Source organism: Nipponia nippon, unplaced genomic scaffold (assembly GCF_047370975.1).
Source record: "Nipponia nippon isolate SJK-2023a ecotype South Korea unplaced genomic scaffold, ASM4737097v1 scaffold_7, whole genome shotgun sequence".
In the NCBI taxonomy this organism is placed as follows: Eukaryota; Metazoa; Chordata; class Aves; order Pelecaniformes; family Threskiornithidae; genus Nipponia; species Nipponia nippon.
In genome coordinates this window covers 9,393,960-9,417,711 of record NW_028262391.1, presented here as the reverse complement: position 1 = coordinate 9,417,711, position 23,752 = coordinate 9,393,960, and the positions used below count along the sequence as shown (strand labels likewise).

Here is a 23,752-nt window from a genome sequence, read left to right as displayed (position 1 = left end):
TTGGTTTTTTTGCTTTGTAGCCATTTCCATTGGTTTCTTCTTCACGATGGTTAGTGAAAAGGGGTGAATTAACAGCATACGTAGAAGACACTGGACTTTTTTCTAAAAGAACCTCTAAGCAGCAGGTGTACTTCTTCCTCTTTAACGACGTCCTCATTATCACCAAGAAGAAGAGGTAAGAGCTTCACCAATATAAAATTGCCTTGGTGTTCAACTCCTTGAATCACAGTGAGAACAGCGGAGTTACCATTGTCTTTCAAAACTGTCGTGACTCGTGTGCGCCTCACCCGAGGGGAAATGAAAACCGAAGCTTTCTGGCTTTGGAGCGGCAAACTTGGTTGCATCCACAGCATTTTTATGTATTTTCTAGCCACTTGCTTGTTGGAAAGAATGAAGGAGATTCAGAGAGAAGTAAGTGGACCTGGTACGGTTGCAGCCTAAAACAGGAGCAGATAAGGACTAAACATGTTTTAAGTCCAGTAAACATTTGTGAAGCCATTTATATGTTTTAATATGCCATGTCTGAGAGAGTAAATGAATTATGTAGATACTAGAGTTTCTAATGCTGCTCGATCAGACTGCGTTTTGAAATGACAAGTAACCACTTGTTAAACAGGATTTATTTTTGGCAAATGCAATTGAAATTCCAAATTGTGAGACAAATTAAAAAGTCCATTCTTGATGCCTTAGCAGAGGGAGAAGTTTTGGAAGGATAAAGAAATGTTAGTTTTCATTCCCCTCCGCTCTTTGCCAGTTGGACTGTTTTTGGGAATGATGTATGGGAGACCGCTTCTAGCAGTCTCCATTTAAATTTTTATGACTAGATTTGAGGGGAGATCTAGAATAATTGAATGGAATGGAATTTACATCTCTGCTGTTGCGATTAGATAATACTTGATAGATAAACCTTATTCCCGAGACTAAAGTCTGTTTTGAAGAACAATTATTTTGCATCTGGGTTGGCTAGTTAAGCCACATACCAGCTATTTTTAAAAGAAAGCCTTTTGAGAAACTTCAAATTCATAATTTAAATGAGAAGTGATGAGGAATGAGGTATGATACCAAATCCGAGAAGAAAATGCTAATATTTAGGCAAAGAGAAAGCTGAATGAAAATGGAGGGGAAAAATATTTAAGTGAAAGGTTGTTTTTTTTAATAAAGATGGGAAGAAAAGTGAATAGATTTCTCCCCAGCTCTCTTACTGATGTGAAATGTTTCTGCGATTCAGTGTTTATCAAAGCTTGTGCTGAAATGTTTCTGTAAAGTCCCTTGTTAAATCACTGCCTCACTGGCAGCACATCAGAGTTGTATCGCACTTCTTTACATAGTGCCTTTCTTTTCTCATGGGACTACTCTTAACGTATTATTGTCTTGGTAGCTAAGTAAATGTTTGAGATGGGAAAACAGTGAAAAATCTATTATCTATGTTGTTACATTGTTTATTGGTCTCCTATGTGATAGCTTGTTGTCCAGATTATAAAACAGATTTTTGTAGCAACATCTCTTATCCAGACTTTGGGGCTTTTGATTTATAACAGCTTCCAGCTGTGGGAATTGAAATGTCCTAAATGGGCCCAGAAGCCAAAATCAAAGAACCCTTCACGTTAATGGCCAGATTCCCACAGTCACTCTACCAATACCCCCTAAGCAAACGGATGGAATTGAAATGGACTGATTTCTGCGAGCCTTCCAGATATTCTTGAGCATGAAGCATGTACTTTGCCCAAGTGAATAAGCTTATTAATAATATCTGGGGTTTTGGTGATCTCTTCCCCCACCCACAGTGTTACCATGGACACCACAGCAGTGGACAGAAATATTTGTTGCTAGTTGGGTTTAAATGTTTGTATTTTTACTTGAGCAGTTGCATTTCAGAAGATTCTTAACATTGCACAAAAAAATCACTCCTCACTGCTGTGCTAAAAATACTAATTACTTAGTGCTCCGATCATGCTGTTTAATCGTTACCCCCAAGTTAATCTCCAGCTCTCCCGTCAGCAGTTTGCCATAGATGTAGAACCTCGCACACACAGCCGGGAATGGCTCCGTCCTGACTTCCTAAAGGCCGGGCTTGCTGGTAGCGGTCAGAGAAGCCATGTTGATGGCTGTGAGTAATTCTAGTCCAGCCAGATAAGGCGTACGTCACTGCTCACAGCCTCATTTCAGGGGCCCTTTCCAAATGCCAGAATCGTCGCTGGACAAACTGCATTTTAAATACTGAGTGAGCAAGCGTTCCAGAAACCTTTTTATAATGAGAACTGCTATATTTTAGCTATAAAAAAGGTAAAGGGAGGTCTTGTGTTGGTGTATACTCAGGCATGCTCCAGAGTTCTTCTGTTTCAATTTTAATGATACTTTATTCATCATAATCTTCCTCAGCTACAGTTTTACCTCCTGATTGAAATTGCAAGGTTTAACTGTCTTCTCTTGCCCATTAAGTAGGTTAAATGGAATTTAGCTACCAAAATACCTTCCTTTTTAATGGATGCTGTGTGGCTATACCTCATGCCACTATGAAATATTTCAGAGGCTTATGCTTTCCACGTCAGCTACTGGACAGACCATTCCTGCGTGTGTTCTGTATACCCTGGTCATCATTTAGGCTCTGACTTGTGTGCTGTAAAGCAGCGGGGTAGTCAGTTGCTTCATCACGCTTGCCCTTTGAAGAAGTAAGGCAAATGGCTACTGAATAATACTCAAGGCTGGCCATTGGGATTAGGCCAGAAACAGACATGTGAACTTGTGATGTGTGTCATTCTACACAAGATTTTGGAGAATAATCAAAATCTGCATTTCCCCACTGCTCAGCTTTTAGTTTATTGGGAACTTTTTTCCTGTTCAGTAGTCCTTTCCTGTAGCCCCTTCTGCTGTGTAGACAGAATTCGATTTTTTTTTTTTTTTAAATGTCATTTAGAAAAAACATAGCCTCTCTTAATACTTGTAAAGTTTTAATGCGTTACATGGAAAAGAATAGTCAGCGCTGCATGTGCCGGGATACCCAAACCGTGGTGGAAAGGCCCACTTTTATAGGGTTGGTGCACAGGAAGATAGCAATTAATTCGTGTTCACGTGAACACGGATGTCAGATTACGGCATGAAGAGAAGAGCGAGGTGATGTTTGGCCTGCTCAACTTCAGGTGCCTTCAGCACTCTTCCAGGGTTACCCGTGCAGTCAGTGGAGAAGGCAGGTCCCTGTGGAGAGCAGTTCAACGTAGACGTTTAATTTGGCTGGTCCCGATTGCCCTCTAGGAGAGCAGCTTTGTTCCTCTGACTGCTTAGGTAGCTCTGGGAAGTTAACTTAGAAATGTGTAAAGTTGTGAATACTCTGCAAAGATCTAAGCGTAGACTGACTTTCAGGTAACCTAAATATTTCATGTATTGTTCATTCAGCTTTGTGGTAGTGTTTTACCCTTTGGTTTCATTCCCTAACCCCATTCTCTTTTTGCTCCTTTTTTGGCTTTTGTTCTTTCTTTTATTTACCTCCTTGCTGTACTGTGAATTGCCACCATTTTGGCCCTGACATCCGCTACAGGGACCAGTAAACCAGTAGCTTATGCTGATGTTGGATTTTGAAGGTAGGACTCTGGCATCAGGAGTAACGCGCAATACAGTTCAGCTCTTTAGAGTTGTTCTTTCCAGCTGCCTCACGATTCACCTGCACTACAGTGCAGTTGTTGCTTGCGTCGTGCTTGGGAGATTTGCTTTCTCTTGGGCTAGTGAAGAAACTATTTTCATTTCCACAAAGTATGATGAAATCAGTGCTTTATTAAGAGATAGAGTACTTAGTTTAAATACAGATACTACTTTTATGTTTGTATGTATTTCCTTCATAATGAGTTTTCAGTTTTCTCCCTCTTCTAAAGCACAAGTATGGGTATAAGTATCCCCATACCTCTCCTGCACAGCTGATGAGCATCACTGCCGGGTTTAGGTAGGAATCTGTCCGTTGCCAGGCGTGGTTGAGTTTCTGTAGCGGACACTTTACAACTGCCCGAGGGGAGGAGAGGACCAGGCTACAGAGGAGGCGATTTCCGTGGTACCTTTTGCAGGCTCGGAGGTGTACGCTGTAACGATATTCTGCTAAAAACAGGATGCAGCTAGCTTTGAACTCTGCCAGAAGTCAGATGTCTCCTTTTATTCCGCGTGCCCTCCTGGGACCCCAAAGATCTGGTTACACATTTTAGTTACTAACGCTCAAAGCTGCCTGTGAGCTAGCTCTGTGCTCCGCAGAGTTCAGGAGAACTCCAGAATTAATAAAGTTTTGTTACATACAACTAAATAGCTGCCTTATCCAGCTATTGAGAAAACCCACCGGTTACATCCTGAGTGCTTTTAGAAGATCTCAGGTGAACTCCAGTGAGGCTTATATTTTTGAATGAGTGTACATTCATTGAATATTCCATTTTCCATAATCCCCTAAGGATCCCACTGGAATCCTGTCTGCCTTAACGGCTCTATGGCTTGTCAGCTCCCGAGATACCTTGACAGTGGAATGCAGCTGGACTTCATGCACTGGAAATCACCCAAAGGTTCACTGCTACTCGGGAATGTTACCTCTTCACAGCTGCTTGCAAAACCATGGTTTTTCTCAAGACGCCAGGGGTGATTTTGTACGTAAAGGCAAGCACAAATGCAAAGCAACTTCTGTGGAGCACCAAGGGTTTGAGAGTGGCGCAGCTGGAAGGAGTAAAGGATATAGGGAGACTGACCATGTGCTTTCTGTTAAAGCGTAGGTGGCCTAGAACAGACGATACTGCATCAGTAGATCTTTGGTATTCATAAAAGTGCTTCCTAAATTTGCATGCGTTCCCTCCAGAGGGGTGCAGAACAGTCCTGTTGTTTCATGTTCTGAATGTAAATAAAAGTTTAGCAAAAAAGTTCAGTTTTAAACTGAAAATGAATATTGGCATGTTTGCATTACCTGATCACGTTACTTTTAAAGAACATGTTAAATGTCCTTCCTAATACTCCGCTGCCTGGCTGAGCGGATTAAGTTTCCATTTACGTACATCTGCTCACTCCAGCACTGTCACCTTTATCAGCCGATTTCATTATCTGTTTGGAAGGAGGAGCGTTTGTGGGCCTCAGAGAGGGCACAGGGGGTAAAAAGATGGGGACTGCCTGGTAGTTTCAAATCAGACTATTTTGTTGAATGGAGATAAGAAATAGGAAGGATTTGGAGAGGTTTATCTCTGTTGATTAATTCGTAAGGAATGCATTTATTATTCGTTATGCAAATGCATAGACTACATTTCTTTTTCAGACGCAAGATTCCCAAATAACTATCGCAGCACCCCTAGCTGGTTTTTCTAGTTCTGCCCTTGGCTAAGCAGGGATTGCCTAGACTAAAATACTGAACTGACTTCTTTAAAAAAACCCAAAAAACCCCAACAAAACAAAAAACACCAACCCCCTGAAAAAAACCTGACAACAACCAAACAAACCTTACCATCTTTTAGAGTATATATTTTAAGGAAAAAGAAAAAGGGAGAGAGAGACTGATAAATATTAGATATAAAATGTTTTTTCTTCTTCAGTAGGAACCCTCAGCTCCTACAGATGGCTCTTGAAACAATTGTCCTCAAGCGATAAGTAGCATCTTTTTGTAGATAAGTGAATTAATTTGAATCTAGGGCTGGATTTAAGGGAATGTGAAACCTAAATCTAGTCTCTACTCCCTCCTCTCTCATAGCTGCTCTTAAAACTCTTACGCTTTTCTACAGTAGGACAATCACAGTAAATTTAAATTTGTTATGTTTCAGGGAAGAGCTACGTGCACACCTTTCCCGAAAGATAAGGACATAGAGAATACATTTGAATTAAGATTCCTTTTAGCATCCCTGGGTTATATGTGCGGAAATTAACACTTAGCTTTCCACATGCTGAAACACTAAAGATTCTCCCAGCTTCTCAGTGTGCTCATGTTAAATTCCTTTAATTAGACCAAAACCTATTTGTAATCTGTATTCTTTCTACTTTGGGAGCCAAGAAGTCATGTGTAATAGCGTAATTAACCTGGCTTCATTTTTACAGAGCTCTGAATGAGTTTGCTGTGTCCATCTCGTTTCCTGTGTGATTTATTTTTTTTTTTAATTTTTTTACTCTGAGGAACATGGAAACAACAGTCTGATCAAAAGCTAGGTTAATCAAAACTGTGTGGGGAGTTTTGAAAGCCATTTTAAGTTCTTGCAACAGCACGCTTGGAAGTTTTGCTATGTTTTGTGCCTTTGTCAATGGTACCTAAATGGGGAGCTGTGATTCCAGCCCTCAGAGTGGAAAACACCAGCGGATTGTGGGGAATTGCTGGAACCATTCTGAGACTTGGAGAAAAAGAAACAGGGAAGGGAAGTGTTCGTCTTACGAGCTACAGTGATTTCAGTCCTTCTATACGAGAACTCTAACTAAGCTCATCTGTCTTTGCTTCTGCTTCCTTTGTAAAGCCCCTGAACTCCTCAACAAAAGATGAGAAGAAAAAATACTTGCAAGAAGGATCAGAACATGATACTAATGGAATTATGTCAATCATTTGAGAATGTACAAAGCTGTACGGGGGAAAAAAAACCATTTCAAGTATTTAATTCACAGAAGAAAAGTAAAAATGTACCCCACGTAGTTGAAAGAAGAACTTTATTTATACACTAGATGCACTGGCAGAAACTATTAATCCACAAAAATCCACACACGCAACATGATCTGTAAACCTGTCATCACTTGAAGAATAGAGAAATTCTTCTAATGCTGCATGAGTCACAGAAATCAGCAATAAGTTATGTTTTGAGTTATAATGTTGCTCAGTTGTGCTTTAGTAATTCTTTTTCTGCAGGATTAAAAATACGAATTCTAAAGACCGTTACATTAACTAGTGAGGTATTTGCAGGTATTTTTCCGACAGTTCACAAAATGGGCAGAATATATCCCAACAGGCATTAAGTCGTCATCTTTCCATTTTCTCATAATAGTTGAGCAACCGTGAAGGAAGAATACGCTTTGTTGGCACCTGCCAGAAGGGGGTATGTCACCATCAGCATTTCAGGCTGCTTCAGTTCCAGGTGTTTGGGATTTGATTTGTATCAGTTCAGTGCTCAGGTTTCTGTATATCTCTGGCAGCAAAATTAATCTTCTCAAGTATTTTTTCAATTTACATTATTTTAATGAAGCATAGTAATATGGGGCTCTAGCGTAGCTTTTCATCACTTGAGACTGAAGTCTAAAGAGCTTTTACTGTAAGGTGGAGTATGTAAAGTTGCACCTTAAAATTTGATGTATTTGATTTACTGCAAAATCTGCCAACCACAGCAGTGCATGGGCTAGGAGGGAGAACTGGCTTTATGCCTATGTAAGCAGGGTTTTTTCTATCTTTTCTTGTTGCACCAGTGTAGGACAATAAATCTGAAAAAATTTTACAAGCTTACGTGAACTTATGAGGTAATTAGTTTATCAGTGTCCTGGGTTTGTGATTCATCCTGGTAAACTTGAAAATGCATGTAAGACGATTCTGGGAAATACGCTCACAAGCTTCAGCGGAAACAAAAAGACCGTTTCAGGTGGCTTCTCTTTTGTTGTGATCAGTGCTATTTCTTGAGTAAGTGATGTGGATTTTTAACTGTTTCTTTAACTATGTTTCACAACTTTAAAAATTTGGAAATGCACAGTTATTTTCCCCTTGAAAAAAACACGTTTCCAGTCTTGCCTTGATGAGAGTAAGTAGCAAACCACTAGATAGGATAACTGGCTCAACTCACGTAAGCGTGCTGAAGAATGCTGCTTAAGATGTCTGGATATTCTGAAGTTGAAGCACATGTCGTAAATACATTGTAATGGATTGAAGAATAGGGGGGTTGAAGTAAGCGCTCACTGCTACCATCTAGTACCGTCGTATGTAACGGTGTGCCTTGTCCCGACATGCTTCTTCCTGTCTTTGCCCTGTCTGCACCTGTCAAGAAGATCTTGATTAGCTGAAGTGATTCTCACATTTAGAAAGAAAAGTCTGCCGTTCAGGGAAGAGTGCCTATTTTCATTTAAGTCCTTCTGTTGTTAAAAGCAGTAACGCCTTTATGTTCTGATCTGTGATGTCTAACGTTTGCATGTTTTCACCTGTCTGGGAAAACTACCATAATGTCATTTTGGCATAATTCAACATTCAGTGACTTTGACATAAGAAGTGGTTCTGAGGTCTTCTGTTCTCCGTGTCAAACATGGTAGTGTGTCAGCAAAGATTAGTTTTGTCTACCTCTCCATCTACATTTCAGCCATAAGGAAAGGAAAGCTTCCGACTTGCTTAATTTCTTAAAACTCTTTCTAGTCGCTTTTGGGAAGTTACTATGCACATGTAGCAATCTTTATTCGTATCTCTTAGAGCTGGTATATTTATTTACAAAGTACTTTCTAAAAGGTAGATTTCACAGTGCAAGACTGATAGTGTGTGACGAGCCTTTGCCCATTTTTAAAATTCACAATTGACTAAGGTTATCTTTCAGAATATTCTAAAACAGTTTTTGGACTAGACCTTCTACATGCAGATGGACAAGGAGTACAGATGATTATCCTGTATTTAAAATGAAGATCAGTAGTGTTTATCTGGAAGCAGTATACATACCCATAGTTTTACAGGCACAGGAAAAGGGAAATTTTACTTCCTTTTCCTATGCCATTCTAAAATTAAGGTCTGATGTTCATTTGAAGCTATGGAAGAAAGAAGTGCAATTCTATATAATTGTTGTGCCTGTTTTCAAAAAGTTAAGTTGAGCTTACGCCATCTCAAGAACGCCAAAGTCATTTAACTGTGCCACTAAATGAAATTCCAGAAGGTTTAAAAACTGATCAACTTTCTGTCTTGGAAAATTGATAGTTCCAAAACCAAATAAACAGATGATGATCTGAGGTTTCAGAAGAATCGTGCCATACTATGTAGTTAAAAGTGGATGCTATGACTGAGTTTGCTTCCAGACATACTTAATGGAAAATCAAACATTAAACTTGTGGGGTTTTTTCTTCCTTTCTTTGTTCTGCAGTGAAGAGAGTTACAATGTCACAGGCTATGCTTTAAGGGACCAGCTGGTGGTACAGCAATGTGACAGCGAGGACCTGACTTCTTCTCCTGTAAAGAACGCTTCAGCTATGCTCTACTCGCGGCAGAGTTCTGCGGCTCACCTCTTCAGACTAGCAGTCCTCAGTAACCACGCGGGAGAGAAGGTGGAGATGCTCCTGGGAACAGAGACTCAGTAAGTCAATATACCGTTTCTGTAATTTTTCACCTGATCGTCTCAACAGGCTGCTCCCCCGGCCCCGGTCAAGGGAGTATGAAATGCCCAACTCCTGTCCGGCACGTGTAAATCAAAATGAAATGAAACAAGTTCCCAAGCAGGCATTCTTTGTGATGTCTGATCAGTGACCAAAGGAGCGCTGCTGCAGAAACGATCCTCCGTTTGTCGTGGGCTGTGTCGGTGCCCTGCTCGGTAACACTGAACCGCGCACTGTGCCCCCTGCCAACTGCTGTGATTTGCACTGGCTGCATTATAAGTGGATACTTTCAAAGCGAGGCCAGGTAACGTTGACAAGCCTGTCTGATTGTTAATGAGTGGCAGAGCAGGAGAACGTGCAGCTTGTGTAATATCCCCCTAGGTACTGGAATAAATATTTACTGGAATAAAATAAAGCCTCTGCAAACCTAGTTCAGTTTCCCTAATGTAATTTTGTCATGAAGAGGACTCCATGTCGTGTTCGTGTCATTCTCTTTCCTTGAGGTTACGGTGTAGGAATAATGGAAAATTGAAGGCATATGTTGAAATTCTGTAAACTGAAGTATCCATTATTATGTGCTATTGTTTTGGGTCTTCAGGCCAAGAATTAACTCTGCCTCTGCCACGGAGCCTGCCAGCTCCCTAGCCAGCAAGTAATGGTGTGGCTGTGCTTTGCAGAGTGTTACTTTAATACCGTGACTGAGAGAAGTAACTTAAGAATCCATTAGAGGGTAGAACAGAAGGGAGAAGTGACAAGGAAAGCTTTGCACGTATGCGAAACCGGTAGGGTCTGAAAGGGAGCTCTCCACAGAGGCACCATTCTGACGCTCTCTGAACAGCTGAGTGTCTCTTCTAGACCTACAGCTGCATGGAGAAGTACGAAGGTGATGGTGGTGCGTTTTCCCCAGGTAGTTCAGTAAGGGAGAAAGGAACAAAAACTACGTTGAGGTAATGCAAAAGGAGTCCATGTTGATGGAAGGTGCAGTAAATTCCAGTCATACATTGCTTCAAGGTGTTAAAGGATTATCTCTGATGGCTTTGCATAAAAATGCTTATAAAATAAGCAGGAACTGAAGATCTTGCGTTGACCACATTTTTGCAAAAAAGAGTTGAGAACTGACATATGACCGTTCATAAATGGTGCAGAGCTCCGTCACTTTCCGAGTGGAGGGAGTTTTTGGTCAGAGGGCAAGTACAGAATATACACAGACAGTCAGTGTAAGATCAGTGAAGCCAGCAGAGTATCCGAGTGTCATGCAGGCTGAAGGTCTGACCTAAAAGAGGTCTGCAGAGAGGAAGACGTACATTGGTGGCATCAAGTGAAATACTGGGTGGATGTAGTTCTTGATTTGATTTTGCACTCTGTAAGCTGAAGAGGTAGCCGAATAGTGCTCTTCAAACTTTATCAGTGCAGATTTATGTATATATAAAAGGGAAAGTTTCTGTATAATGTTATACTGTGAAGTTCAGACAAGACTCGGTTTGTATCTTTTCCAAAGTCCGTGCAATCATAATTCTGGATTACTGAATCCCTTCTAGTTGTTACGGGTGAGGCAAACAAGCAAGGGCTGCCGGACAGAGATTTAAGCACTTTGGATTTCTTGGGGCTTGTGGAAGGAATTTCCATTAAATTGAAGTTATTTTCAACTTAGGTGATATCACAGTAAAAAAAAAAAAACAACAAAGTTTTGCCACGTAACACAACTGTTAAGTAAACTACACCATCTAATGATTACATATTGCAATATTGAAGTTTTTTGTTGTTTAATTTTAACTACAAATGTCACTTCTGAGTCATCACTGGCGTTTGTTGTAGAATATATGATGTGTATGATGTGTTTAAATACTTCTCTAACACACCTCCCGAGAACTGGAAGTCAAGACACAGGTTTTCTGCCTCGCTTACCTCTAAATGTAGCGCTTTTATCTAATAATCATTAAGTCCAGAGGGTGAGTGCCTAAAGTAAACCAGAACAGCAAATAGTATACTGTAGTTGAAAGTGCTGTCTGTATACGTATGGATTCTACAGCTTGCTTAAATACATGGCTGTCCTACAAATGGTTCAGACCATTACAGACCTGAAAGAACAGAAGTCAGTGCTGAAGAACTGCAGGTTCTTAAATTTGAATTGAAGGGTCCGTTACAAGCAGGCGAGGTGGTGAGAGTCAGTGTTTCCGGCTCTCTGTAACAGCCTCCCATCTCATCCCGTGGCACGCTGTGCTGCTGTGCACGCCGAGTAATTGAGCGTGCGAGTCCAAGTGTAATGCAGGTTACTATGAGGAAACTGTTGCTTTTACTGTTGTAGTTAAGGAAGGCTTTCTTGATACTTATCTTGTTAAGAAGACCTTGAATAATCTGACTGCAGAGATTCCTTTAAGCTTGCTCTGTCTCTGATACTTTTCTGTGCTGGTTTGTTCCTTATTGTTTTAAAGTATCTTATCCTAATTGTCAGTTCTTTTAGCACTGGGGTGTTTACACCACGTTGTCTATATGTAGAGGAAGTAGGCACAGGTGCTTGCTAAGGCATAATGGTGGCAGCAGGCAGGCGTTGTTGGGGTGTGAATGCAGACTCCTCTTGTCCTGGAGCAGTGATTTGTCAATCATTTATTATAATGGTTGGATGGTGCAGAAGTGAAAACAGTACTGGATTAAATGGGAGGAAGAGTTTGGCACTGCCACGGGGAAGCTGTGGAGCTGTGCTGGGATAGAGGTGGTCCTTGTTCTGACCAGTTTTGAAGAGTGTTCTGCTTTAGAAACGAGCAACAAGAAGTGTCTTGTTCTTCTGGGTGCAAATATCCGAGAGGCCATCGTTTCTCTGTGGTGCCATTAACTGCCACGCAACCCTTCACAAAAGTGAAAGATTTTATCTGTTTTAGTGGAAGCTGGAGGCGGGCTAGAAGACACGAAACAGGGTGCTCCAGACGTATCCCCGCCTGGAAAAATTTACAGTTTTAGTTTTGCTTTCAAAGTTTAGAATAACCCTGAAAGAAACTATAGATCATTAATGATTTCTATTAAAGGTCTCATAAAGTAAGCAGATGATTCAGACTTGTTTGGAACTGTGTTTTTATTGGGGAAAAAATGCAGTACATTTTTAGTTGTCTGGGCTTTTTATGAAAGGACATTTTGTTCTGCAGATTTATTGATTTGCTATATATGGTTTGTAATATAAATAGCAGTCTAGCAGATTGTCATTCAGAGGAAAAGATTCTGAAAAGAATTACTTTATTTGAGAATTACCTCTTTTTAGAGAGTATTATCATGTATACATCACGTATACATGGGAAGGGAATCTACAATGGGAAGGCCAAGTTGGATGGTTTAGAGTGCTTATTGAGTGGAGTTTTGCACATGTAAAACTTAAATGTTTTTGTTGACACAAAGATTTCTAGCACAGTTTGATCATGTTTTGTCACTTCATGTGGTGTGTGGTTCCCAAGTATAAATGTATCAGTGTTAGGTCAGGAACGTTATATTGCCCTGTTGAATAAGGCACAAAATATATGGTATGCACAGATGATGAAGAAATATATACTTAAACTGGGAGACAGTCTGGAATTATCCTATTTTTCTCAGAGTTGTCTGAAAGGAAATGCAGTTTTCCTGTTAAGAATGGTTACAGGGAAAGGAAAATATGAGTCTAAATAACACCTGTTTTCTTTAAAAAAAAAAAAAAAAGCCACAAAGTTAAGCTCATGCAAAATTTTATACAGATGTTCTTATTTTGGTTGAAACACAACAAGTTTAGTATCACTTACTTTTAATGACTGAAAGTCTAAAGTAGCATGCGTTGTATGAGATAAACAGGTATCAAATGTTAGTCGGACACGTGCAGTAGTTTCATATTTCAGGAAGAATGTGTGTTGGGATTTAAAGAAAAATCACAGTTTCTTATTAAATGACAAAAAAACCCAGTACAAGTATTTATATTCAAAATATTTATATTCAGTGGGATATTTTTTTTCATTCTGAAAGAAGCATGCTCAGAAGGACTCCCATTCTGAATCCCTTCATCCAAAGGAAGTGTTGATAGCCTGTGAGCAGAAATGAGATTTCTAGAGCTAGCTGGGAGAAAGGCCATGAGAAGGTGTCAGCGTTCTGGGAAAAGACTGATGAACTTCATCGTGGAACGATGCGTAGCGGGATATTCAATTCCTGCCCTCCCTCTGCTCCTCAGGCTGGACTTCACAGACTAACTACAGCCCCTTGCTGAATCGTCTCCTCAGCTGCTGAGCGATGGTGCATCTTGGAAGATGTACTTTAGAGAAGTCTCCCATAACTTGTGTAAATGTCCCATTCTCTGACACTTCTGAAGACACCACAGTGCTATTTCCAAACAGAATTTTATTCTCTTTTCAGATGTTTCAGATTGTTGACAAAATCAGGTCTTGGCAGAAGGCAGATGTTTTTCATTATTTTCAGTTAAATACTGAAGTTATCCAAAGATAGCAACAAAAAATTTTTTTAGGGGAGGGGGAATAGGAAAATTCAACCCTGCAACTCCCTTGTGTTATTCTAATCTGTGCTGATAGCAAAGGCCTTCAACAAACATGAGATAAAATCTGATTTCACTGAGATGTTTGGTTTGGGAATCAAGTTCAAATTTTGACTTGCCAAAATTCAAAGTTAAAATGATTTAAGTTGTTACAGCCATTAAAAGGGGTGATTTAGGATTAGCTTTCTTTTTCCTTTACTGTCAGACACCACTTCAGCTTGTTCCACTCCCTTCCAAAATCAGTTGTCAGTAATTTACACTTCTGTGATTTACTGTATAACACTTAGAATCTAGATAGTTCTTTCTGCTCTCCTTAGAAATAACTGACACATGTAATCTAAGATTGATTATGGTGTTCCTAGGTTATACAAGGTGAAATTCAAATGACTAGTTTAGGCCTCCGCTGGGTCCCTGCTTACTTGTGTCGGCTCTCAGATTCCCCAAACCAACACATCTAGAAACATAAACGTGTCCTTCTGAGAGCACAGAGAAACTTGGGATTCTTTTTTTTTTTTTTTTTTCCTTCTTTTTCATTCGTGCTTTTCATTCTAAGTGCACATTGCAGATAGTTCTTACTGACAGGAAACCTGTTGGTATTGTATTTTAAAATTGCTGTATTGCATTTATCAGATGCTTTGTACATTAGATAGATTTTTTTTCTTTTTTTTTAAATAAGATTACTAGTAAGTATTAGTCACAGACACTAGTGGAGAAGTTTATCTGTGTCCTGGTTTCGGCTGGGACAGAGTTAATTTTCTTCCCAGTAGCTGGCACAGTGCTGCGTTTTGGAATTAGGATGAGAATAATGTTGATAACGCACTGATGTTTTAGTTGTTGCTAAGTAGTGCTTACACTAAATCAAGGACTTTTCAGCTTCCCGTGCTCTGCCCAGTGCACAAGCAGCTGGGAGGGGGCACAGCCAGGACAGCTGACCCAGGCTGGCCAAAGGGCTATTCCATACCGTATGGCGTCATGCCCAGTCTATAAACTGGGAGGAGCTGGCTGGGGGCAGCGGTCGCTGCTCAGGGACAGGCCGGGCATCAGTCAGCAGGTGGTGAGCAATTGCATTGTGCATCGCTTGTTTTGTATATTCTTTTATCATTATTATTTTCTCTTCCTCTGCTGTCCTATTAAACTGTCTTTATCTCAACCCACAGGTTTTGCTTTTTTTTTTTCCAATTCTCTCCCTGATTCCACCCGGGTGCTGGGGGGGGTGAGTGAGCGGCTATGCAGTGCTCAGTTGCTGACTGAGGTTAAATCACGACAATCTGCATTACTTCAAAATAATTAAAATAAAGGTATACAAGACACCATCCCAGTAGGTCCCACGTATATAAGCTTTTTTCCCCCTAATCCAACATGCTCAAAATAGTTAAATATATTCAAATAATATATTACTAGAAATAGTATCACACCTTCTGGCCATATTTTGAAAGGAGGTTTGGTTTTGTTTTCTTTACCCAAAAGAGGAAAAAATTAAATAGAGACTCTTGAAAAGGGGAGTAGTCTTGACCGTTAGGAGAGCACGAGTTGGGAAACTGAGTTTTGTCTTTGCCGTTTGCAGGAGTGACAGAGCTCGCTGGATTACAGTGCTTGGACAGGACAGCGACGGGCAGAAGACTGACAGGACAAGTAAGTTACAACTAACAGGATTTCTGAGAGCTTTGACACAAGAGTGGAAATGCACTGCCCCTTAGTGGGGACATGAGCAAGTGTAGACTATAAATACCCTTAGAAATGTTGTCCGTTTCTTTTCCTGAGCTCTCTTGCTTTTGTATACGTGAAGTTGCCATCTCTTCCTGTGCCCAGGGGCTGCTTTGAGGAGTTCTGTTCTGCGCAGTAATTGCCATTTGCATTCATTAACGCTGTCAGTTGTTTCAATCTCTTAGCAAAAGTGCAAAGCCCCTTCCCTCGTATGCTCGTATGTTCATCCCAAGTTTGTTTGTGTGTAATTGCTCAGGTAGAAAGCCATTTGCATAATTTGCTGCCTCCTTTGGTTTTGGGGGGTGGTGGTGGTGTTATACTCAAAGATGGAGGTTTTTAAAATAAATTGTATATAAGTTTTAATAAAATATACTGTTGGTATGTGAATTGTTTAATTCAGCCTGGCTTACTTCTTCCACAGCTTTGACTCAGGTAGAGATCATCAGAACTTACACAGCAAAGCAGTCAGATGAACTGTCTCTTCAAGTTGCTGATGTTGTTTTGGTTTATCAAAAAGTAAACGATGGTGAGTGAGAACTTTGCTGTTAGTAACCATCTGTCACCACTGCAGGTGAATCCAGCTAGAAAAACTTGTTTCCTAATAGCATTGGCCGTACAATGAATAAAGGTGTAGCTTCCAAGAAAAACTTGAGCATTTAGGTTCAGGTTTCTAAAGGACAGCCTCTGTTTAGGCAACAGATGTTCAAAGTAACTCATCGCCTGTCATAATTCGTACAGGTAAATAGCTGCAGAAAGTATGTGCTGGTTGGTTTTGACATGTGAAATATCCACAAATAAGAAATTGAATTATACCTAAAAACATGGAGCTCAGACTTTTTAGTGCATGAGCACCAGGTTTGTCTGAGTAAGAGAAACATACACATCATTAGTCATGTCACATACTGTGCTTCACTGCCTGTTAAGTATAGGGGTCTAGCACAGTGTTTTTGCCTAAGTTTCCCACAGCATCAAGTACCCGGGGATCAAAATCGATTCTTGCCTGGACGTGCAAGTGATTCTACTAACATCTCATGGTGTGCTGACTCAGTGATGCTTGAAGCTGCCAGCACTTGAAGTACTAAGTCCTAACTTAATGATGTTACTCAATATTACATATGAAATGAAAGGTCCTGTCAATTGTGCTGCATTGCTTTCTTTAGATTGCAATTATATTCTTTTTATTATTATTTCAAACAATATATTTGAATTACAATATAGAAAATGTATTACACTTGTTTCATGTAATTATTTTTACATATGAATTCCTAGTCTGTCCGTAAAAAAAAAAAAAAAAAATCTGCTGAATCTATCCTAATCTGGTACTCTATTTGCAACAAAGGTAAATACGTAATGTATGTGATGACTGTGTCAAGTGCAACACACAGTTCTGACAAAGTATCTTTAACAGTACTCCAAAAGGTTTGTTACTCCTTGTCCGTTCACCCTTGCAGGCTGGTATGAAGGGGAACGACTGCGGGATGGCGAAAGAGGTTGGTTTCCCATGGAGTGCGCTAAAGAAATCACGTGTCGTGCCACGATTGACAAGAACATGGAACGGATGGGACGCTTACTTGGACTTGAAACCAATGTGTAGACTGTTGTTGCTTCTTCATGCTGTCCTACGGGATTTGCACTAACTGCTGTCGGCGGGGGCATGGTTGCATGCCCTACAGCTCTTGCGTGGAAGATGTGCATCACCAATGCAAAAAATCTAGTAACAAACAGAGCACTGATGTTTTGGATACTAATCCCTTTTTTGTTTTGCATTTTGAGAGCTTTGAACTCTGAAACCTGGGCTCAACCAGTAGCAGATTTCAACTAGAAGTTGTTTCTTAGGCACTGGAGATCAGCCATGCATCTCTTTCTTTGACTCAAACTTCAGTTTCAACTTTAGTTCCTCCATCCCTGCCTCTTCACGTATTTTTCTCCATCCATTTTTGAGCATTTTTGACTTTCTTTCAGAAGCAGAACTCCGTAGCAGGCTGCGTAGGAGACAACACCAGAAACTCACCCAATCCATTGAGCTGGAGGTGAATAGCAATACTGGGGGTTTTGGGCTCCTAAGGACCTGCTGTTAATCTGTGTGTAACCTGAACTACACTAACCAACCAACCTGTAATTCATAAAGGACTACCTCTCCAGCACAAATCCAGGCTTTGTAAGGAGTAATTAGATCACACTAAGCAATGTTGGTAAAGCTGACATGAGCTCCAGGGAAGAATCTAGAGAAGTGCCTCCAGTGGTGGTGGTCTCTAATACAGTGTGTTACTCATTCAGGCAGCTCAGACTTTTTCTCCTTCTAGTGCTGCAGTGGTAAAAGGATTTCTGAAAGCAAGAAAGAAAGAGGTACCAAACTCTGCAAACTACATAATGTGGATTATCTGGTTCTCAGATCCATTTTAGCACAGGTATTTTAAATAACTGCTGGAAATTGTCCATCTTGTTTCAGTCTTTGTTTGTTTAACTAGGTCTTCATATTAAGTTATTGCTGCAGAGCAAGGGTTTTGATGGGGACTGCAGAAAACATGAAATACTTTGTTCTGGGTTGGGGGGGGTGGTTTGGGATTTTGTCTTTTAGTCTTTCTGCTCTTCTGTACTAGAGGAGATCATTTCCTTCTGTGGAGGCAAAAAAAGAGAGAGAAGAGTGAGCTGTAAAGTTTTGTTAAGGTGCCAGGTCTTCTCATCTCCAGCGTATATAAATGGTAAGACCACCACTGAGGAAAGAGTTGGAAGTAGGTAGCTCAGGACCTTGATTAACTTGGTATTGTGTTTGCCTTCCCCTACTACAGTGTGACTTGATGTCATTGGATGCTTCAGGCAGAGATAGAGAGGGACGGAAGAGAGTGATAAAATAGCAGTTGGACCTTGCTTTCAGAAGAGCTCGCATTGGTGCTGCTTCAACACATGCTCTTCTCTGCTTTAGAGAAGGCTTCTCACAGTTGCACTACACACAACACCGCTAAATTTTTGCATCTGCAGTTTAGCTTTGGAATATCACAGAAAAAACCCAACCACTTAATGTTGTGTGAACAAAATGCACTCAAATTAAATAAATTTCAGTGCATCTTTTATGTATATAGATATGATAGTTTGTGTATAAAAAATCTTCACCTCTTTCAGGACCAGCTGATAACTCAGCAGGATAGAATACGCATTCAATAAAAATGAGGGGAAAACCATGTAGTACAAAGGCTTTCTTCCTGTTGCATTCCCTGTCTTTTTTAAAGGGGCTGTATGTTGTTTTATATACTGTAATATGTTGATTGGATTTGTGAATGAATTGGATGTTTATAAATATGTATCTCTGTAACAATTTAAAATATATTAGGAAGGCAGTAATTTTGTACAAAAATACTTACCTTGACAGTCTGACAGTGGTTATACAGCCTTGTAAATTAATTTGTAAGTAAGTGGACTGATAAAATAGTACTGAGACAAACTGTAAATTGAACAAAGACTTATTTAACATAGTAAGAATACTGCTAATATTTTAACAAATTTTATTGTACACAGGCAGATGTTTAACACATAACTGAATGTATAAATCCAGAGATTAATGTTATTCAGATTTTTTTAATACATTGTATATATTTTTCATACCTAGTTTTTCCAAAAATGTTGTAATGTTTTTTAAAGACATTTTTCTTTTTTCCTATTGTCAGACACAGTTCTTCAGGAATTAAAGACTTTGTGATTTTATAGGACAACAATCAATAAAATGCTTTTAAATCCTTACTAAAAAAAGCTTCAGTTTTTCTTTAAGAAATACGGTTAGACTGCAAGTTGTTAACGTCATTCTTGTCAGAGAAATTAAATCTGTTCTGTAACTTGTGGCATTTTAAATGAACATGTGTCCTATGTCATAGATCCAGTTTACATGTATGTCCATGAAAGCTGGAGCAATGGCATAAAATGCAGGCCTAGGAGAGCATCTCGTCTACCAGTTAAGAGTCCGTATCAGGAGAGGGAGATAGGAAACCAGTCAAGAATAGAAGGTTCTTTAACTATCTGCTTCTATAGTAGAGTTGGAACTTCAGGGGTGACCAAAAGTTAAAGCCTGTTCCTAAGGGCATTGTCCAAATGCCTCTTAAGCAAGTGACAGGCTTGGGGCATCGAGCACCTCTCTAGGAAGCCCGTTCCAGTGTTTGACCACATAAAGAAACATTTTCTAATGTAAAGTCTGAACCTCCCCTGATGCAGCTTTGAACCATTCCCAGGCATCCTGTCCCTGGATCTCAGGGCGAAGAGCTCAGCACCTCCCTCTCCACGCCCCCTCCTCAGGAAGCTGCAGAGAGCAAGGAGGTCTCCCCTCAGCCACCTCCGAGACAAACCCAGAGTCCTCAGAGGACATACATACATGCATTCCAGCCCTGTCACCAGCTGTCGCCCTCTGTCAGCCTCTAAGAACCTGGTCCTGCACTCTGATACATCTTGTACGCCTGACTTCTAGAAGTACCTGTGCAGAAGATGATAGTTCAAAATTAATCAGGAGAGAAGGCTGAAACAAGGCCCTACTGTAAAGCACCTGGGAAGTGGAAATGTTGGATCCAGGTCTTTTGCTAAAGATGACTGCATTAGTTACTATTAAATAGTTACAATAAATGCTGGAAGACTGTATTTTAATTAAAACACGACTTAGTTTATCTATGGGTTAGTATACAAAGGAAGACAATTGCTTGTACTAAAAACTACACCTTATTCAGTGAGCCACGTACTGCCCCTATCCTTGAGAAGGGGCAAGGCTCCAGCTCCCAAGTGCACGCAGGCACCTCCCATACAGCCTTACTTCAGCAGCTTCTCCACCACCACCGTTTCCCATTGAGCACTGATGCCTGCTGGCCACCACAGTGGGCTGGGAACCTTCTCCAGAGTGGTGACCACCTTGCCCTTAGCCTAGGAACTGTTACAGCCTCGCTGGCACAGGAGTGGCAGCTACAAATTCATTTGTCTCTATGCTTGTCCCAACTGTGTGTCTGCACCCACCTACAAGGTGCCTAAACAAAGGATTAAAAAAAAAAAAAAAAAAAAAAGGGTGGCCTTTTGGTGAGCTATTGAAGTCACACAACATTTTCTAGGCAAGCAGCTGATGCCATCAGTGTTTTCTAAGCTGCACAGCTCCATTCAGCCCTGTGTAATTCCCCCAGGCACAGAAATAAAAGACTTCACACCACCTTCTGTTTAGCGTAGCATCAGCACGGGCCTGGAATAGGCATCTAGCAGGCACAACACTGATAACAACTGTTACGACTCTTAAAATACTTGACTTTCACTCTAGTCTAAATTCCTCATAGCTCCAAGAGGTCTTAGAAATTTAAGACAGCATGACAAGCAATTCAGCAAAAAGTTTGTATGAACAAGTTTTCAAAAACAGTTTTGTTTGTTTTGGTTTTTTCCTTTCTAGCAACTCCACAATATTTTCATCAGCAAAAAAAGGAAGCCATCTTTTAACTGCTCTAAGATGAGCACTTCTACTTCCGAGGGAATGATCTAAACTCATTCATTGCTTTCACTGACCGATGTGTGCACATGCATGCATGGACACACACGCTCGCTCTTTCTCTCCTACCCAAGGATGAGGATATGACAGCAGTACTTCCTTTTTGATTAAACAGCCCAGCAGTGACAGACTACAGCTGGGAGTTTGTTACTGTAAAATTAACTTTCATTTCATTTTTGCAGGGCCTGGAATTTGTACCCCTTCCTTACGTGACTTCTCTAATTGGGTTTTAAGCACGTTGACCAAAAATAAAAGGCTCTCTGTTCCCTGAATCAAAGTTTCATTTTACACGATGCAATTGAATACTCATTATGTAAGGTGAGCAGAAACCATGCAAAGTCCAACGTGCATGACTGGCCCAGCGATTAGGTACCCGCATGGATGAGAACCAAATCTGAGGTTTACACTTACCCCTCACTGAAGCCAAGACCGAACTGAGCACCAGCACGGCCAGGGGAAGGCGATGGGGTGAGCCCAGATGCCTACCTCGGGTCTGGGGGCTCCTGGAAGCCATCAAGCAGCCCCTCAGGAAACCAGTGCCCCCCTGACACCGACCCATGTCAGCATTTCCAACTACTCATGTGACACAACTAAAGAACAGCTATTAATACTGTCTTTTCTGCTTCTTTATATCACCCCTGAAATGTAATAAATAGAACATTTTTATCTGCTGAACTTTTAAAAAAGTAACACCACAATGCAGTATTGTTCTTGACTTTCATGTCAAAGATTAAATTTGTTCTCCATTATGCAAAGCTAATCTGCTGAAAATAATAAGGTAAAAGTAGCACCACTTCAGTCAACCTACACCACCTCATGAAACGCAGTCTTTGTGCAGCATCATACGTACATGCACATACCTTAAACTCTGTATCTATGGAATATATCCACACAAACATTTTTTCCTGTATATCCTGTTTCTAAAGTAACACACTTAGTCAACACAAGTGGACAGAACCCAAGTGTTTGTTAGAAACAAACCAGAGTAAATTTTGATGCCAAGACTGAGGAAATCTGAGGAGGTCTCGTTTCCTGGGAAGTACAGAGATAGTTCTTCAGTGGTGCTCTTAGCTCTACTGTAGTCTGCAAATGATTTTCAACAGCTGTATCATAACAACTACATCATTTAGGCAAACTGGAGATAACACAAAGGTCAGGAAGAATTAATTACCATCACTAAATTCTGTTTCATTCCATAACCTGGAGTTCCAAAAGATGCTAGAAACTCTTAACACACAGGCAGAAACAGCCTTCATTAAAGTGCACTATGAACTGGGAAGAGAAACATTCATGGTCTCTGGCTAGCCATATGAAAGTTAAAAACCTTGCATCAGCATTACCTCATAGATTGCTTAATAACCTGCTGTCATGGTTTAACCCTGGTATGCAGCTAAACCCCACACAGCTGCTCGCTCACGCCCCCTCAGTGGGATGGGGAAGAGAATCAGAAGGGTAGAAGTGAGAAAACTCGTGGGCTGAGATTTCAACAGATCTCAAGACAGTTTAAGAGGTAAAGCAAAAGCTGCAGGCACAAGCAAAGCAAAACAAGGAATTCATTCACTCCTTCCCATCGGCAGGCAGGTATTCAGCCATGTCTAGGAAAGCAGGGCTCCATCGCACATGAGAGCGACTTAGGAGGACAAACGCCACAACTCTGAATGCCTCCCCTTCCTCCTTCGTCCCCCAGCTTTTACTGCTGAGCAACACGGCCCAGGCTTGGTGTGGGATATCCCTTTGGTCAACGCTGGTGACCTGACAAATCCAAAACACAGCACCGTACACACTACTATGAGGAAAATAAACTCTATCCCAGGCAAAACTAGCACACCTGACAGTGGGAAAAGGCTAATTTCCAAACTCTGAAGAACACAGAGGTTTCTGATACTTTTCTGCTTAAAAAAAGTCTGTTAAGCTACACACTTTAAGCACAGTTGGGAAAAATACAGCTATTACCATTACTTACACATTAGTCATGTTACTTTTAAGTAAAGATCTGACCATACCAACCCATGACCACCTCAGGGTGCATTTTTTCTGGTGGTGGTCCTCATACCACAGTCTGCTGGCGCAGCGGCGGGTTGAGAGAACCGCCATCTGTCTTTGCTTTGTTCATCCGACGCTGTTATTCTTACCCAGGTTCTGCTATCACTACCATTTCTTTCTGCCCTTTGTGTTCTTAGGTAGAAATTAAGCCACCATTTTTCTTTTAAGTACTGGAAAAACCAAGAACAAGGAGAGTAAAACTGGACCACCTGCCAGCCTTTTTTTTTTCATGACTTTTAATCCAACCCTGCCAGTAACAGCACTACTGCTAAATTCTTCCTCAAGACCCTACAAATTTGTAATGTGGAGCAGCCCACCCTACTTTGCTGTGGTAACTGCCATCGCACACCCCTCTGCCTTAACACTAAGCAGCCAGGTACAACCTCTCTCAGCTCTGGGCGCCATCTTGCTTCCTCTTATAGCGGTGGCACCTGCCCCAGCGCAACGCCCTGTTTCCAAAACCAGGAGCCCGAGATACCGCACTACAGTCAAGTTATTCCATTTCCATTTCCACATGCGTTATCACTAATTTAATTTCCTTTTTCCCTCTTTGATTCCGGGGCTCACCTTCAGCGCTGCCATGGCACCCTGGGCTCCCGCCTCCTCAGACGTCCCCTATCAAGTTGTGTGGCGCAGCCCGCGGCGAGGTCCCCTCAGAGAAGCTCCCCGCTCCCCTGAGGAGGACGGACCGGCCGCCTCCCGCCCTTACCTGCGGCCCTCAGCTCCTGCCGGGTCCCGGCGGCCTCCGGTGGGTTCCCATAGCTCCGCTCTTC

General features: G+C 41.0%; 1 protein-coding gene across 2 annotated transcripts in view; it reads left to right on the top strand.

The window, feature by feature from the left end:
- Window positions 1-23,674, top strand: part of ARHGEF26 (Rho guanine nucleotide exchange factor 26) — a 69,195-nt gene extending 45,521 nt beyond the window's left edge. For both annotated transcript variants that reach the window (XM_087739895.1, XM_009463854.2), the window contains 5 exons: window positions 21-175; window positions 9,012-9,221; window positions 15,300-15,367; window positions 15,861-15,965; window positions 16,891-23,674. In XM_087739895.1, coding sequence (XP_087596021.1) covers window positions 21-175; window positions 9,012-9,221; window positions 15,300-15,367; window positions 15,861-15,965; window positions 16,891-17,033 — 681 coding nt within the window. In that variant the 3' untranslated portion in view covers window positions 17,034-23,674. The remainder of the gene's footprint in view (window positions 1-20; window positions 176-9,011; window positions 9,222-15,299; window positions 15,368-15,860; window positions 15,966-16,890) is intronic.
- The last annotated feature ends 78 nt before the right edge of the window (window positions 23,675-23,752 follow it).